Source organism: Haliotis rubra, unplaced genomic scaffold (assembly GCF_003918875.1).
Source record: "Haliotis rubra isolate DU_JTF1 unplaced genomic scaffold, ASM391887v1 Scf369, whole genome shotgun sequence".
In the NCBI taxonomy this organism is placed as follows: Eukaryota; Metazoa; Mollusca; class Gastropoda; order Lepetellida; family Haliotidae; genus Haliotis; species Haliotis rubra.
In genome coordinates this window covers 937,819-953,643 of record NW_025767045.1, presented here as the reverse complement: position 1 = coordinate 953,643, position 15,825 = coordinate 937,819, and the positions used below count along the sequence as shown (strand labels likewise).

Here is a 15,825-nt window from a genome sequence, read left to right as displayed (position 1 = left end):
ATTCGCCCGTGCACTCCATGCTGCTCTCCTTAATTAGCTTCCTAGTTCCTAATAAAGCTTGCAGCATGCTCAACTAATTGCCCACGTGACTACCTTGAATGATCATTCTCTTTCTTGTCGCACAACTGTGTGGACGTGCTGTATATTAGGGACATTATTTCACCCTGACATCATGGAGAAAGCTGATAATCAGTCAAGGAAAAGGAAAGTTTGTGCTCAATGCAAGACGAATTATTCGTCCCTCGACCCTCACTCGTCTTGCAGTGACTGTATTGGACAATGTAACTGGAACAAACGATGTGGCAAGTGTAATTCACTAAAAGATGAGGATTTTAAGGCCTACCTTCGTGTTTGCTCCCGGGAGAATCGCCGATAGGGACAGGAAATCAACAGAATCTGATCCCACTCCCGTCAAGCGTATCAAGTTACAGCGACAGAAAATCGTACTTTCACGCAATAGAGCGACGTCTGTGGTTCAAGAGGATTTAATGGACGCTTCATCAGATTCTTACTTATCTGAGGACGTTCGGCACCTATAACGTACTCATCAGTCACCTCCTTCCATAGCGTCAGATCACTCGCGAGTGGTTGTGATCAATAATTCATCGTTGCCTGTCCCATCTACACTACCAGGGGACCTTAGATCGACACTATCATCATCCAGATCATCGGTACATATCCCCCGATCAAGATCACCGGATCGATCCAGATCACAGTCACGATCCAGAGCACAACTATGATCCACATCACCTGATCAATCCAGATCACCTAACCGATCCAGATCATCAAACGGGTCCACATCACAACTTCGAATCAGATCACCGGACAGATCCAGATAACGAACCGATCCAGATCACAACATCGAAGTAGATCATCGGACCAATCCAGATCACCTAATCGATCCAGATCACCGAATGGATCCAGATCACAACTTCGAATCAGATCACCGGACCGATCCAGATCACCGAATGGATCCAGATCACAACCTCGAATCAGATCTTCGGACCGATCTAGGTCACCTAACCGATCCAAATCACAACATCGAAGTAGATCGCCAGACCGATCCAGATCACCGAACCGATCCAGATCACAACATCAAAGTAGATTACCTAACCGATCCAGATCACCAAATCAAGCCAGATCGCAACTGCAAACCATATCACCTGTTCGATCCAGATCACCTTATAGATCCAGATCACGATCACAGTTGCCAGTTAGTGCATCGAATCGATCCAGAACACTTTACAAATCCAGATCATCTTACCAACATACGATCTAGATCACCTTACAGAGCCATTGACCAATCGGGATCACAGTACAGATCCACATCTCATGGTCGATCCTATTCAGATGGTCGAACCAGAGCTCCAATCAGAACCAGATCACCAACTAGGAACTACAGCGACCCGGATTAGTTCTTCATATCATACCGGATCACCTAGCCATACTAGGGAATCCAGATCACCGGCTTACCAACCTACTTCGGTACTTACCACGTCGAGATCTTGATACAGTTCCTCTGACCGACGTTCGGGTGATCATTGCTCTGATACCACTAATAGTCTCTTATGATGTTCCGTCTACATGCTCTGAGAATCCTTCGACTTACTCTAGGATCATCGCTGAGTCATGGGAACCTGATAACAATCCCACTCCTACAGCGACTCCGGATCTAAATATGATGATCAGGGCCATAACCTCAGCCTGGAACCAAATACAGCCTTCTACTCCAGCCCATCCGGCTTTTCGGTAGCTCCTGGCTTTTCATCTGGTCCACCTCCTGAGATTGATCCAGTCCAAATAGCCATGCCTGCATCTCTGCTCACTCTGAGTTATCTACCCCTGGGGGTAGCTTTGCAGCAGTTGAGACACCTCAGGTACACCTTTGGATTGTTGAAAAGCTCAAACTTCCCTTGAGTACTTCAGCAGATGACCTGGATCACTCTTATACTCTTAGGAACCGGGATTGGTCTACCATCACCCTACCACCTTGACCTTGTATTCTGAAATTATCCAGTACAGTAAATGATGGTTTCAAGAGCCTGAAACGAATTAAGGACGGATTCTCTGCTCCCAGATATAATCCTTCTACCTCTCATATCCACCGCCTAACAAAAATCTCTACGGCTCCAACAGTTGATGAGGATATTGGAACCCTGTGTGGCAAACGAGCTGCTTCGCCCTACCTTATTGAGGACCGAGAGTTGGCTCACATGGATTCAGCCGTGAGAAAGACGTTGCCATCTATTAGTTGCGTGATTGCAGCAGTCGATGCTGTTAACACTGCTCTGGAGCATACTTACTCTGATCAAGACGCTTACATCCGAGGGTGCATGACTTTAGCCCTGGACCAGTTCCAAATTATCCTGGATCAGTTGTCTCATTTTTGGGGCTACACTCTTGCTGTTCGCCGACGTGGACTCCTTAACATCTGTTCTCTGCCACTCAAGGTTGTGGCAGAGGAAACAGATCTGCCATGGTGGACAAGTGACATTCAAGACATAATTCCTGGTAGCTTTGGCTACCGCTGCTCGTATATCTGAACTGCATGCGCTTGATGTCAATCGGGTGCGTTTCGAGTGGAAGAAGCATGGCAAGGCTTTCCTGGGTCTCCGCTGGGACTTCATTGCTAAAAACCAACTGCCAGGGCAACTGGACCGGGATGTTTACCATTCCCCTGTTGTCCACCATTCTTGGGCCTGATGATAATGAAGATTTGACACTCTGCCCTGTTAGGGCTCTACACGTTTACCTTGCTGCCTCAAAGGATCGTCGACGGCTACGGAAGTGCCTCTTCATACCCTTGTCGACCACTGCAAGAACTGAGGTTTCACGGACTACATTGGCCTTCTGGATGCGAGCCACGATCCAGCGAGCCTACGCCTTGCAGGGTTGCCTCCTCCAGCCGCTTCCAATCCTCATGAGACTCGTGCACTAGCCTCGACGATGTCCCTCCATAGTAACTGCTCCTTGACCGCTATCATGGAAGGTTGCTTCTGGCGTTCTGATACAGTCTTCTCTTCACATTACCTGCGAGACCTGTCTGTCACGGATGTCCAGGGACTACACCAGTTCGGACCTCTTGTACTGGCTCAGCAGCTTACATCGGCCCACAACGCAGATGAGGGACGGTTCTGCATTCGCGTTACTACTTCTTTGTATATACTGAATAGATCTCAACCTTTTGTTCTCATTATATGGGTTTAAGAACTACTTCACTTGGCCTCCATACCAAGGCATCGGAATACGGCCACCTAGCGTGGCCCTACGGACCTGAGGCACAATCAGTATGACGATGCAGAGGTGTTCAACATTCACACTTACTGACCTCTACTCCACGGAGCAATTACATCAGTGAAATGTGACACTCCCGACTTCCAGTGGATTTCGTTGCGTTCTGCCTCCAAAGTTGCCAGGCACATCCTTTGACTAAGCTTAGGCAAAGGAGTGAAGGCCAATTTGATGCTGCCCGGAACTGAACAGTTAACCCTGGAGATGCCGAGTTGTGTTTCTCTTTCACCTGCCTCGGTCGGTGTCTGGGGGGCCTTCTTGAAGCAGGGGCTGGCCCGATTCTAGTGGCAAGACTTTAATTACGGGGGTACCTTGTAAATCGTGGCGAGGCGAGGCTTACTTGCCGAGTTGCGTCCCTTGTCTTGTACAAGGTTGCGGCCGAACACCACATCGCTCGGAAGCACCCATCTCCCTGGGAATCGTTGTGCTTAGTAAGCCAAGGGGTTCTGGAGAACCCACTACAAGCATAGGAGTTGCTTGCATGCGTAACAGGCCTCCCTTGTACATCGCTATCTACGGTTGTCATCAGTCCACAAAGCTCCAAGACCAGCTGTTTGCACTGTCCAGACAGAAGGGTAATCTGCGGCCCTGCCGTCCAACCGTGGGATAAGTCCAAGTCGTGAGTTAGGATAAGTTTAAAACTTTGGAAATTTTAATATAAATTGTATATTTATATACTTATCCTATCTCACGAGATGGATGCCCGCCCGGCCTCCCCACTACTCAGATTACAACGTTGGCTCCAGATGAGAATGATCATTCAAGGTAGTCACGTGGGCAATTAGTGGAGCATGCTGCAAGCTTTATTAGGAACTAGGAAGCTAATTAAGGAGAGCAGCATGGAGTGCACGGACGAATGGACAAGGAGGCCTATGGAAAAAAGTTTACAGTCATTCCACTAAAAGTCGAAGCAAGAGAGAGAGGTGCAAGTCGTGAGATAGGATAAGTATATAAATATACAATTTATGTTAAAATTTCCAATTTTCTCCATCTTGAAAATAATTTATCAATCTATTGTACCGTGGGTGTTTTAGGTTCACTCAACTGATCTCTTCTGTGGTAATAGATTTCAGTATTTAAGATCAGTTATTTGTGGAATTACTGAAACAAATCATACCAGCTTGGGTCTGATGCCGAAGTTGAAGTTTAAAGGAAACATGCTTGAATGTGCAGTTGTTGTTCAAACAAATAGTACTATATTTACAGTTTAAATTAGATTTCAATGTTGACATTGAGGAAATGTTTATGAAAACTGATGTCAGCAGTCTACATTTTTCTTGTTATTTTTGAAAGAACTGATTTTGTTTCAGATACGAAACAATGAACAATGCTATTATATATAAATAATAGGAATGGCATCTATTTTAGACAAGATGAATATTATTTTTCCTTATCCTGACTCATGCTCTTTTGCTTGTCTTCTTCTTCTTGCGAACATAGTGGAACACTTGTATCTCCTTATTTGAAGCTCCCTTCAAAATAAAATCACTAATTGGTACTCACCACGAGTTGCTCCCCTTTGTCTCCCCTGGCGGGAAAGGTGTCGCCACCCTCTGGCCATGTGCTTCACTCTCTCCTTCTTCGCCCAGTGAGCAGGATGTGAGAGCGCCTTGTGTCTCCTTACACACCATATCCTTTGATAATCTCTTAGTTTTTACCTCTCATAGGTTACTATAGAGGTATAGCTAGTATCCTTTACTATTTGTATTGATTAATTATCGTATTTCTACTGTTTATTCACGTGTATTCGATTGTTCAGCTAGCTTTACGCTGATGAAAATCTGTACGATTTGTAGATTACGCTTTTCTGCCTCCGATCCACATGTAATATGCCCTAGTTGTTCTACTGCGTGTGCATTTAATTCACGCGTTGCAGTTACTGCATTAATTTATCTCATTCTGCATTTAATAAATATCATCTTTATGCGTCTTAAGACGTGCTGCAGATAGATCACGCAAAACAAGGGCAAAACATGGCAGAGAGTCCAGATATTCCATCCAGTCAGCTGCTAGCGATCGACCCTCTCCCGTCCTGGTGTTCTGCTAGAGACCCCTGCGGCAGAGGAACGTGGGACGCAGTCCGTTACCTCGAAGAAACGACCGGCCTCCCAGACATCCCGGCCATTGCAGACCAAGTCTAAGAGGGCCTCATCGTCGCCTCAACGCAGATTGAGGACACCCAGGGCAGCGCCAGACTTCCAAAGGGAAATCTCATTTAAGACAGCAAGAACTTTCTCAGCGAGATCGTTCCAGCAGCAGAATTGGGCCTCTACGATGATCAGCCGATAATCATCCCGACTTACGGCAGAAGAAGCGACCCGGTGTCAGCGACTGTGACTTCTGCAGAGATCACCATGCAGCCTGATGCCTCTACACGGACGTCAGACGTCATTGATGTGAACCCCATCGCAGAAAAGACGCCGACGACTTCGGCCACAGATCATCCCAGAAGACATGATGCGGCAGTTTATGAACATCATGGAGGACCACTACAAACTGCGCCAGCAGGGTCCGAGCCTCAGCGAAGGCTCCAACGTGAACAGCACCCCAGAGGCACCCCCGCCAGCGTAGCAGCCAAGGCGATGTCACCTTCGCGAAGGAAGTCCCGCTACCACCTTGACGAAGGACCTAGATGTACAGCCTTCGCGAAGGCCTTCGCGGGAGAGATCATCACCATCTTCGATTTCATCTCTAGATATGGACTCAGACCATCAGACATCACGGAGGCCTTCGCGAAGGTCATATCATCGATCCCCTCGACCGACGGGCTAAATGAAGCTTCGGCTGGCAGTAGCATTAGCGAGGACATATGATTCCAGATCCTCATCATCTAGAAGAACATCGAGGGACTGCCGAAGAGCTTCGAAGTTATCAACACAAGTCTCCGAAGATCATCCCATAGACGATCTCCACTTCGCTTCATCACCAGGCCGATCACCGTCCAGATCTCCACATAGAGCGGCGCACAAGTCAACTAGATCGCCACAAACCTCATCAGATATACAGACAGCTACACGCAGTCCCTCAAGAGCATCTACAATTTGTTGATGATGATGGTTTTGAGGATGATGGAGGAATCATATTTTCTGATGCAGAGATACGGTATTGGATGGTCAATAACCTAGATCTCACATCACCATCTAAAAGTGGCAATACAGCTCAGACGTATTTGATGAAGGAAGATGATCCAGATGCAATCACTCTACCCCCGATCGACCCGATTAAGGCAGTGCCACAGAATCTAGATGCAGCTTTCCAGAAAGCTACGAAAGTTCAGATACCACATCTGCCCAACTTTCAAGCCAAGAAGTTCTCCACGCATAACATGGACTCCTTCTACAAGGCCCAGGACATCGATGAGAACTATAAGATCATCAGCGATGTAAAGAACAAGATTTACAAGATGGATGATCGCAAGTTGGCTCATATAGAAACCATGACGACATATGTTCTTTGGGTTAAATAGATCTAGGACGATCAATGAGACTCTTATTACTAGATTCGGGATTCCACGACGGAAGATGATAGAATGATTTATTCTGCCTTACTTATGCAAAAGAAAGATCAGCAGTTTTAACGGATCATCTTACATCTGTTTCAGCAGCACTGACCTTAGCTCGTCAGTCAAGGCCTCCTCAGCCTCCTGTAATTGGGGAGAACTTTACAGCCCCACTTTATACAGCCCTCGTGGTGGGTTGCATCCATCTTTGACGGAGAAATCGACAAAAGTCGCCAAGGAAGTCTCTAAGGATTCCAGGGAAGTCCTTATGATTAGATCGATGGACACACTAGCCAGCGCCATTCGTCAGACTTCACAAAGATACTCAGGCAGATCTAAGTTCACGGGCCTACAAAGAGCAAGAGACAGGAAGATAGCCAGCTCTAGAGGTAAAGATTCTTTTCGTCACGCCTATATGGCAACTATAGAGGAGGATCAGGAAGAGGCAGGACACCCAGAGGTTCCCGCAATTATAGACGCTGAAACACAGGTTCGAACGACTGGAGTCTTCCACCCCCAGCCGCTCCAGTACAGCCAGCTCAAGTGGGTGGACGCCCAACTACACTGGGAAAACTGGGGAATATTGCAAGACCCTTACGCCTCCAACATTCTTCAACACGGATTTCAGATCCCTCTACAGGCCAAGCCTCCGCTGACAATCAAACCCCCAAGTTCGACATTTACAAGCTAACAACTACCAAAGATAAGAGAGGCTGTTTCATCACTCCTATCCAAACAGGCCATAGAAGTAATAGATCAAGCAAACGTCCGAACCAGGTTTCTACTCCCCAGTTTTCCTAGTTCCCAAGAAAAAACTCCACGGAGAAATACAGACTCATCTACAACATGAGCTTTTTCAACAAGAACTATCTACGCAAACCACCGGGTTTCTCAAGATGATACATTTACCTCAGTTACGCCAGATGATTCGGCCCTATGGACTACATGGGGCAGCATAGATCTACAGGATGCCTACCTGCACATCCCCATTCATCCCGATTCCAGGAAATACCTACGATTTACTCTCTAGAAGGGCTACATTACCAGTGGAAAGTACTTCCCATTCGAATATCATCAGCCCCCTGGCTATTCACGAGGATAACGAAAACCGATTATCAAATTTCTACATCGTCAAGGGCTTACGCGAGCGCTTTACCTCGACGACGGATACAAGTAGATCAAGATCCACTGCGCTCAAACTACAGTTAAATTACATCATAAAGCTACTAACACAACTAGGTTGGTAAGTAAACTTACGCAAGTCGGACCTAGTACCATCCCAAGACCTGCAGTTCCTAGGTATTCGATTCATCACAAATCGCGAACCGTATTATGGTACCAGAAGACCGTTGGCTCAAGATACAGCAGACCATTCCACCAGCTCTACTCTCTCCGCTACCACTCGCGATAATGGCAGAGCCTACTAGGTCTTCTCACATCAGCCCAAGACATGACTGTCACAGGCAGATTACAGTTACGCCCCTACAGGTCTCATCAACGACATCTCAACGATGTACAACCATTCAGTCTACCAAACATCTCAGACCGCGATCTACTATGGTGGACCAAGAAATCGAATGTCTGCGAAGGGATTTGTTTAGCAGAGCAGGAATACAAAACCCATCTGTATGTAGATAGACGTTACTCCAAGGTTGGGGAGCTCATCTCACCAACCACACGATATCAGGGTTATGGAATCAGCAAGAATGCAAACTCCATATAAACAGTCTAGAAATGAAAGCTGTAATCAACGCCATTCTACATTGGAGCACATTTCTACAAAATGCTACTTAATGATCCATACAGACAATTCGACAGTGGCGCTTCTACATAAACAAGCAAGGCTCAACGAGATCGATGAACCTTTTGAACCTAAGCTTTCAACTGTTCGATTTAATACAAGATCTAAATCTACATGTCAGAGCAGTGCACATTCCCGAGCCAGAAATATACTAGCAGACGCTCTTCTCGCCTCATCTACCATCACCGACAGAGTGGATGATCAACAGGGAAATTTTTGCACAGATAATCAAGCAATTAGGAGCCGCTATTAGATCTATTCGCCACGATTCAACAATCAGCTACCGACATTCGTGTCACCAGTCCCAGACCGCCAAGCTTGGGCAACGGACGCCTAAGTCTATCATGGAAGGCCTCAATGCGCATCGCCGTTCACGCCAGCAATAATACCTCAAGTATTACAGAAAATCAGACAAACACAGAGCCTACAACTCACTTTGTCAGCTCTACTGGTCGGCCAGAACGTGGTTTCCCATACTAATTCAAGAAATCGGTCAACCAACACTGGAGCTACCTGCTGCCGAAACCTGTTAATTCATCCTCACACCAAACAAGTGCACGGAAACCCAGCAATGTTCCAACTACACGTATGGACTGTATACAAATGTGTTTAAACAAGAGAGGATATTCTGCCAGGGCTGCAAAAGCAGTCACGCTTTGCCTTACGCTATTCAACTCGTAACTTGTAATGCACTTACAAGTGGCACAGTTTCAAAAATTATGCAACAAAGAAAGGGTTTACAGCAAGAGAGGCTTCACAACCTCAAGTGGCAGACTATTTGTGTTACCTACGCCAAAACAAACATTTAAAAGGTTCAACGATATCAACATATCTTGCCGCTTTAGTTCTGTAATCACCATGAGAACGGGTGTCAAATTGACAAGATCTCCAGAGTTACTGGCCTTACTACGAGCTTTCCGATTGAGGACCAAAGCGAAGTTCCACTTCCAGCTTGGGATCTGAATGTAGTGTTACAACACCTCACGAAAGTGAGGTCTATGAACCTTTGGAATCGACAAACTTTGAATTTCTCTCACAGAAAACACTGTTTCTGCTATCGCTAGCCACAGCAGCAAGAATGTCTGAAATTCACGCTCTGGATTACGAGAGGATACAGTTTGATGACAATCATAACACAGCGCACTCCTCGGATTAAGATGGGATTTCATCGAAAAAAATCAACTGCCAGGTCAACCAGACAGATTATTCCACATCCCGGCTTATCCTCTATTCTCGATCACAAGATACACAAGACCTATCACTGTGTCCGTAAGAGCTCAAAAGTTTATTTACTGACGATCCAAAACAAGGAGAAGATTTCAAACGCTTATTCATCCCCTTATCGCCTACTTAATCAAACAGAAGTGTCAATGGACCACAATATCTATTTGGATAAGGACTGTCATTCTCCGTGCCTACAAGGCAGCAGGCTTGGACCCACCAACAGCATCAAATCCACATGAGATCAGGGCACTGGCCTCTACCCTCGCCTCTACACGGTAACTGTTCCTTGAACACGTTATGGAAGGATGCTATTGGAAATCTAACATGGTATTTGCTAATCACTACCTAAGAGACATCACTACAGAAGATGTCTCTGGCATTCACCATTTCGACCACTGGTCCTCGGCCAGCAACTGACAGTCCCTCGTGAGGGCTTAAAATATTATCCTCACAAGATTAATATGTATTTTATACATACTCATCTAGCTTATAACTCTACGGAGTTTTAGGGCTATGTATATATGTTCAGCTTAAGTATTCAACCTTAAGCATATACTTTGGTATAGTCAATTTCAGTGCCTCTATCAGAGTCACCTATATATATATATATAATTTTATATGTATTGTTCAATATATTCATAATGTAATTCCCCTTTAATGGCTTTATATAACCTATGGTTTCTTTATACAGGAAACATCCTAAATCTAAGACTTCATGAAGTTCCCGTAGGGGATATTACAGTATATCTATACAAAATCACTAATTATAAATCCAAAGTATTCTGTTACCCACCTCCGTTCCATAGGATGCTACAAGAGAGCATGAGTCAGGATAAGGAAAAATATGTAATTTTTAGAGTAAAATTGATATTTTATACTTATCCTGACTCATGAGGTTAGCCCTCCCATCCTCCCCACATAACACTTTGGATTTCCCTGTAAATTCAAGTGTTGGGCTCGCTAAATCAGGAGAGAGTGGAGCACATGGCCAGAGGGTGGCGACACCTTTCCCGCCAGGGGAGACAAAGGGGAGCAACTCGTGGTGAGTACCAATTAGTGATTTTATTTTGAAGGGAGCTTCAAATAAGGAGATACAAGTGTTCCACTATGTTCGCAAGAAGAAGAAGACAAGCAAAAGAGCATGAGTCAGGATAAGTATAAAATATCAATTTTACTCTAAAAATTACATTTTTTATGTTTGTGATTTTTAAGTAAAGATTGACATGCTTCTGTTTCAGGCAGTACCTGTTCATACCTGTATTACCTGCCCATCTTATAGATTATGCCTCGTAAGTCGTCTATAACAGTCATTTGTAGCATAAACCAACATCTGTATTCCCTTGCTATAGCGCTGACATGTATTATTGCTGACTGTGCATCTCTATAATCTGATATGTGATATTGCTGAGTGTGCATCTCTATGCCTGACATGTAATATTGTTGACTGTGCATCTCTATGCCTGATATGTAATATATCAGAGTGTGCATCTCTATGCCTGACATGTAATATTGTTGACTGTGCATCTCTATGCCTGATATGTAATATATCAGAGTGCGCATCTCTATGCCTGATATGTAATATTGCTGAGTGTGCATCTCTATGCCTGATATGTAATATATCAGTGTGTGCATCTCTATGCCTGATATGTATATATATCAGAGTGTGCATCTCTATGCCTGACATGTAATATTGTTGACTGTGCATCTCTATGCCTGATATGTAATATATCAGAGTGTGCATCTCTATGCCTGATATGTCATATTGCTGAGTGTGCATCTCTATGCCTGATATGTAATATATCAGTGTGTGCATCTCTATGCCTGATATGTTATATATCAGAGTGTGCATCTCTATGCCTGACATGTAATATTGCTGAATGTGCATCTCTATGCCTGATATGTAATATTGTTGACTGTGCATCTCTATGCCTGATATGTAATATATCAGAGTGTGCATCTCTATGCCTGATATGTAATATTGCTGAGTGTGCATCTCTATGCCTGATATGTAATATATCAGTGTGTGCATCTCTATGCCTGATATGTTATATATCAGAGTGTGCATCTCTATGCCTAACATGTAATATTGCTGAGTGTGCATCTCTATGCCTGATATGTAATATATCAGAGTGTGCATCTCTATGCCTGATATGTAATATTGCTGAGTGTGCATCTCTATGCCTGATATGTAATATATCTGAGTGCGCATCTCTATGCCTGATATGTAATATATCAGAGTGTGCATCTCTATGCCTGACATGTAATATTGCTGAGTGTGCATCTCTATGCCTGTATGTTATATTGCTGAGTGTGCATCTCTATGCCTGGGCCCCTATTCTCGAAAGGATCCTAGCCCTAGGATATCCTAACTTTCCTCCTAGGGTCTGGGATAGGTGTCCTACCTTATTCTCGAAAAATATCCTAGCGCTAGGATATCCTAACTTAGGACAAATACTAGGATAGGTTGTGACTTGTCCTAAGTCTATCTTAGTGGAAGTCAACATGGTGTGGTTCTTGTTTGTTCTCCAAGTTTGATGTTGTCAAACAAAATAACTCACCTAAATTACATTTGTATTTACAACAGCACACAGTTTTGATGAGTTAAGAAGAGTTTTTTGTGTATACATTATCAATGTATCGGTAATGAATATAACTTGTTGCAATGCACATATTCTTTAGATCTACAAAAGAGATTTGTTCAGTTCTTACCTATTCTCGGCCTTTTTAATCACAACTTTACTGTCACATAGCCGTGAAATTTCAATGTCAAGGCCAACTTGATAGGGGAAAGTAACTCCTGTTTATTTCCTAAGTGATATTTAGGGGAATCCCCAACTTAATTAATGTTTTTCTATCTCACCTTCTGAAGAGCTCGCTATCCTAGCTAGGTTCGGTAGCTCAAGTTAGGACAGAGACAGGATCGTTTCGAGAATGGGTCTTATCCTAACAGTAGGATGTCCTAACTCCTGTCCTAACTAGTTAGGATGTGTCTTAGCTGGGACACTATCGAGAATAGGCACCCTGACATGTAATATTGCTGAGTGTGCATCTCTATGCCTGACATGTAATATTGCTGAGTGTGCATCTCTATGCCTGACATGTAATATTGCTGAGTGTGCATTTCTATGCCTGATATGTAATATATCAGAGTGTGTATCTCTATGCCTGACATGTAATATTGCTGAGTGTGCATCTCTATGCCTGATATGTAATATATCAGAGTGTGCATCTCTATGCCTGATATGTAATATATCAGAGTGTGCATCTCTATGCCTGATATGTAATATATCAGAGTGTGCATCTCTATGCCTGATATGTAATATATCTGAGTGTTCATCTCTATGCCTGATATGTAATATATCTGAGTGCGCATCTCTATGCCTGATATGTAATATATCAGAGTGTGCATCTCTATGCCTGATATGTAATATATCAGAGTGTGCATCTCTATGCCTGATACATAATATATCAGAGTGTGCATCTCTATGCCTGATATGTAATATATCAGAGTGTGCATCTCTATGCCTGATATGTAATATATCTGAGTGTTCATCTCTATGCCTGATATGTAATATATCTGAGTGCGCATCTCTATGCCTGATATGTAATATATCAGAGTGTGCATCTCTATGCCTGATATGTAATATATCAGAGTGTGCATCTCTATGCCTGATATGTAATATATCAGAGTGTGCATCTCTATGCCTGATATGTAATATATCTGAGTGTTCATCTCTATGCCTGATATGTAATATATCAGAGTGTGCATCTCTATGCCTGATATGTAATATATCAGAGTGTGCATCTCTATGCCTGATATGTAATATATCAGAGTGTGCATCTCTATGCCTGATATGTAATATATCAGAGTGTGCATCTCTATGCCTGATATGTAATATATTTGAGTGTTCATCTCTATGCCTGATATGTAATAAATCTGAGTGCGCATCTCTATGCCTGACATGTAATATATCAGAGTGTGCATCTCTATGCCTGATATGTAATAAATCTGAGTGCGCATCTCTATGCCTGACATGTAATAAATCTGAGTGCGCATCTCTATGCCTGACATGTAATATATCAGAGTGTGCATCTCTATGCCTGATATGTAATATATCAGAGTGTGCATCTCTATGCCTGATATGTAATAAATCTGAGTGCGCATCTCTATGCCTGATATGTAATATATCAGAGTGCGCATCTCTATGCCTGACATGTAATATATCAGAGTGCGCATCTCTATGCCTGATATGTAATATATCAGAGTGCGCATCTCTATGCCTGATATGTAATATATCAGAGTGCGCATCTCTATGCCTGACATGTAATATTGCTGACTGTGAGAATATTACTTAGCCTATTAACCTGATGTTTCAGAGCACCCATGCCGTATGTGATAGGAGTCCACGCGACTCTGATGGGCGTAAGTTGACTCTCTTCCACCGTATATTTGTATGTGTATTTGAAAATATAAATTGACAAAAAATCAACACACATTTTCAAAATTTTCTTTATTTTATAAACAGAAACTTGTCACCATTTCCTTTATCTTAGTTATTTTCTAAAAATGTGAGAAGAGACCACAGATCAAAGGTATGTTTAGAGCCGAAACTGCCATCATGATTGTAGGAATGACCTTGTTAGATGTACTGCAGAGTCCTTTTACCATCTGCATATGTTAGTTACTCTAAAGGGGCGGTGGGGTAGCCTAGTGGTTAAAGCGTTAGCTCGTCACGTCGAAGACCCGGGTTCGATTCCCCACATGGACACAATGTGTTAAGCCCATTTCTGGTGTCCCCCGCCGTGATATTGCTGGAATATTGCTAAAAGCGGCGTAAAACTAAACTCAGTCAGTCAGTCAGTAGTTACTCTAAAGCTGTGCAAGGCTCATGAAAAACTTTAATATACTTCTCAAAAGGAAAGTTAGAAAAATGTCAAAAAGAATTTCATTGGTCCCTGCTTGGTAAACAGTAAATACAAAACAATTTGGTGCTCATTTTGAAAAAATGTGTTTACATTTCTCTATATATTGGGCACGTGTAGTGACCTAGCTTAGTTGGGTTGACTAATCGGAAATATCATCGATAGGAAAAAATATTAATGATTATTGATATGAAAATTGTGTTATTGTCAATTTTGTACATTAACTTTTGTGATAGAAAAAAGTTGGAATTTTCTCACCCAATATACCAATTTAGGACTTTATTCATGGTCTGCTTCTAAATTATGTTCAGGGCGCTATTTTGTTAGTAATCCATGCGAAAACATGTCGCCACTCACCAGTAATGTGGAAATATTCATTTCATTCAGACATTTTTTTCTATTTGTGCTCCAGGTTACATCTCTGATATTTACCAATAATCGAATGCTATTTATGTAGCGATTATTAATCTCTATGATCTCTATCAACAGCGATGCCTACCTTTGTGTATCTTATGTTTGAAAGCATGACAATTCCAGACTATTTTTTCTGTCATAGAAATTACGGCCATCAGAACTAGGTGATGCTGTGATAGTTGATGCTGACAAGAATACGGTTCAGACAGAATATAGCGACCTCGAGGACCTGCCGGAGGAAGTGGTGAGCACAGAGGGGACCCTGGGTTAGAACTGGTCAGCAGCAACCAGCTGGTCAGGCTGCTTGTAATCATTGGTCACCATGAGGGAGAAATTAGATATGCTGTTCTGAATGCTTGAGGGGGCGGGTTGATTCCCCACATGGGTACAATGGGTGAAGCTTCAAAAGCTTATTCATTAATTCATTAATCACTTTTAATCAAATTAATGACCTGAGTCATATACATGCTATACTTTGATGTGACTGAAACCATTATACCTGCCTCACGAACTCGTTATGTTCCAGCTGTCCTACCTCAAGAAATACCTGAAGGGGGAACGTGTGAAGAGTTCCATGCTGGAGTCGGGGGATGCTATTTCACGGGCCTTCCTCAATGCCCTCGTCAGACTCATAGGTATTGTTAGACTATTTATTTTTCAACTGGATTTCATA

The 15,825-nt window shown here is 43.3% G+C and overlaps 1 protein-coding gene across 4 annotated transcripts in view; it reads left to right on the top strand.

The window, feature by feature from the left end:
• LOC124285754 (DENN domain-containing protein 1B-like) overlaps positions 1-15,825 on the top strand; it is a 66,499-nt gene that overhangs the window by 27,568 nt on the left and 23,106 nt on the right. For all 4 annotated transcript variants that reach the window (XM_046722027.1, XM_046722028.1, XM_046722026.1 and 1 more), the window contains exons 10-13: positions 11,054-11,104; positions 14,193-14,238; positions 15,295-15,396; positions 15,679-15,787. In XM_046722027.1, coding sequence (XP_046577983.1) covers positions 11,054-11,104; positions 14,193-14,238; positions 15,295-15,396; positions 15,679-15,787 — 308 coding nt within the window. The remainder of the gene's footprint in view (positions 1-11,053; positions 11,105-14,192; positions 14,239-15,294; positions 15,397-15,678; positions 15,788-15,825) is intronic.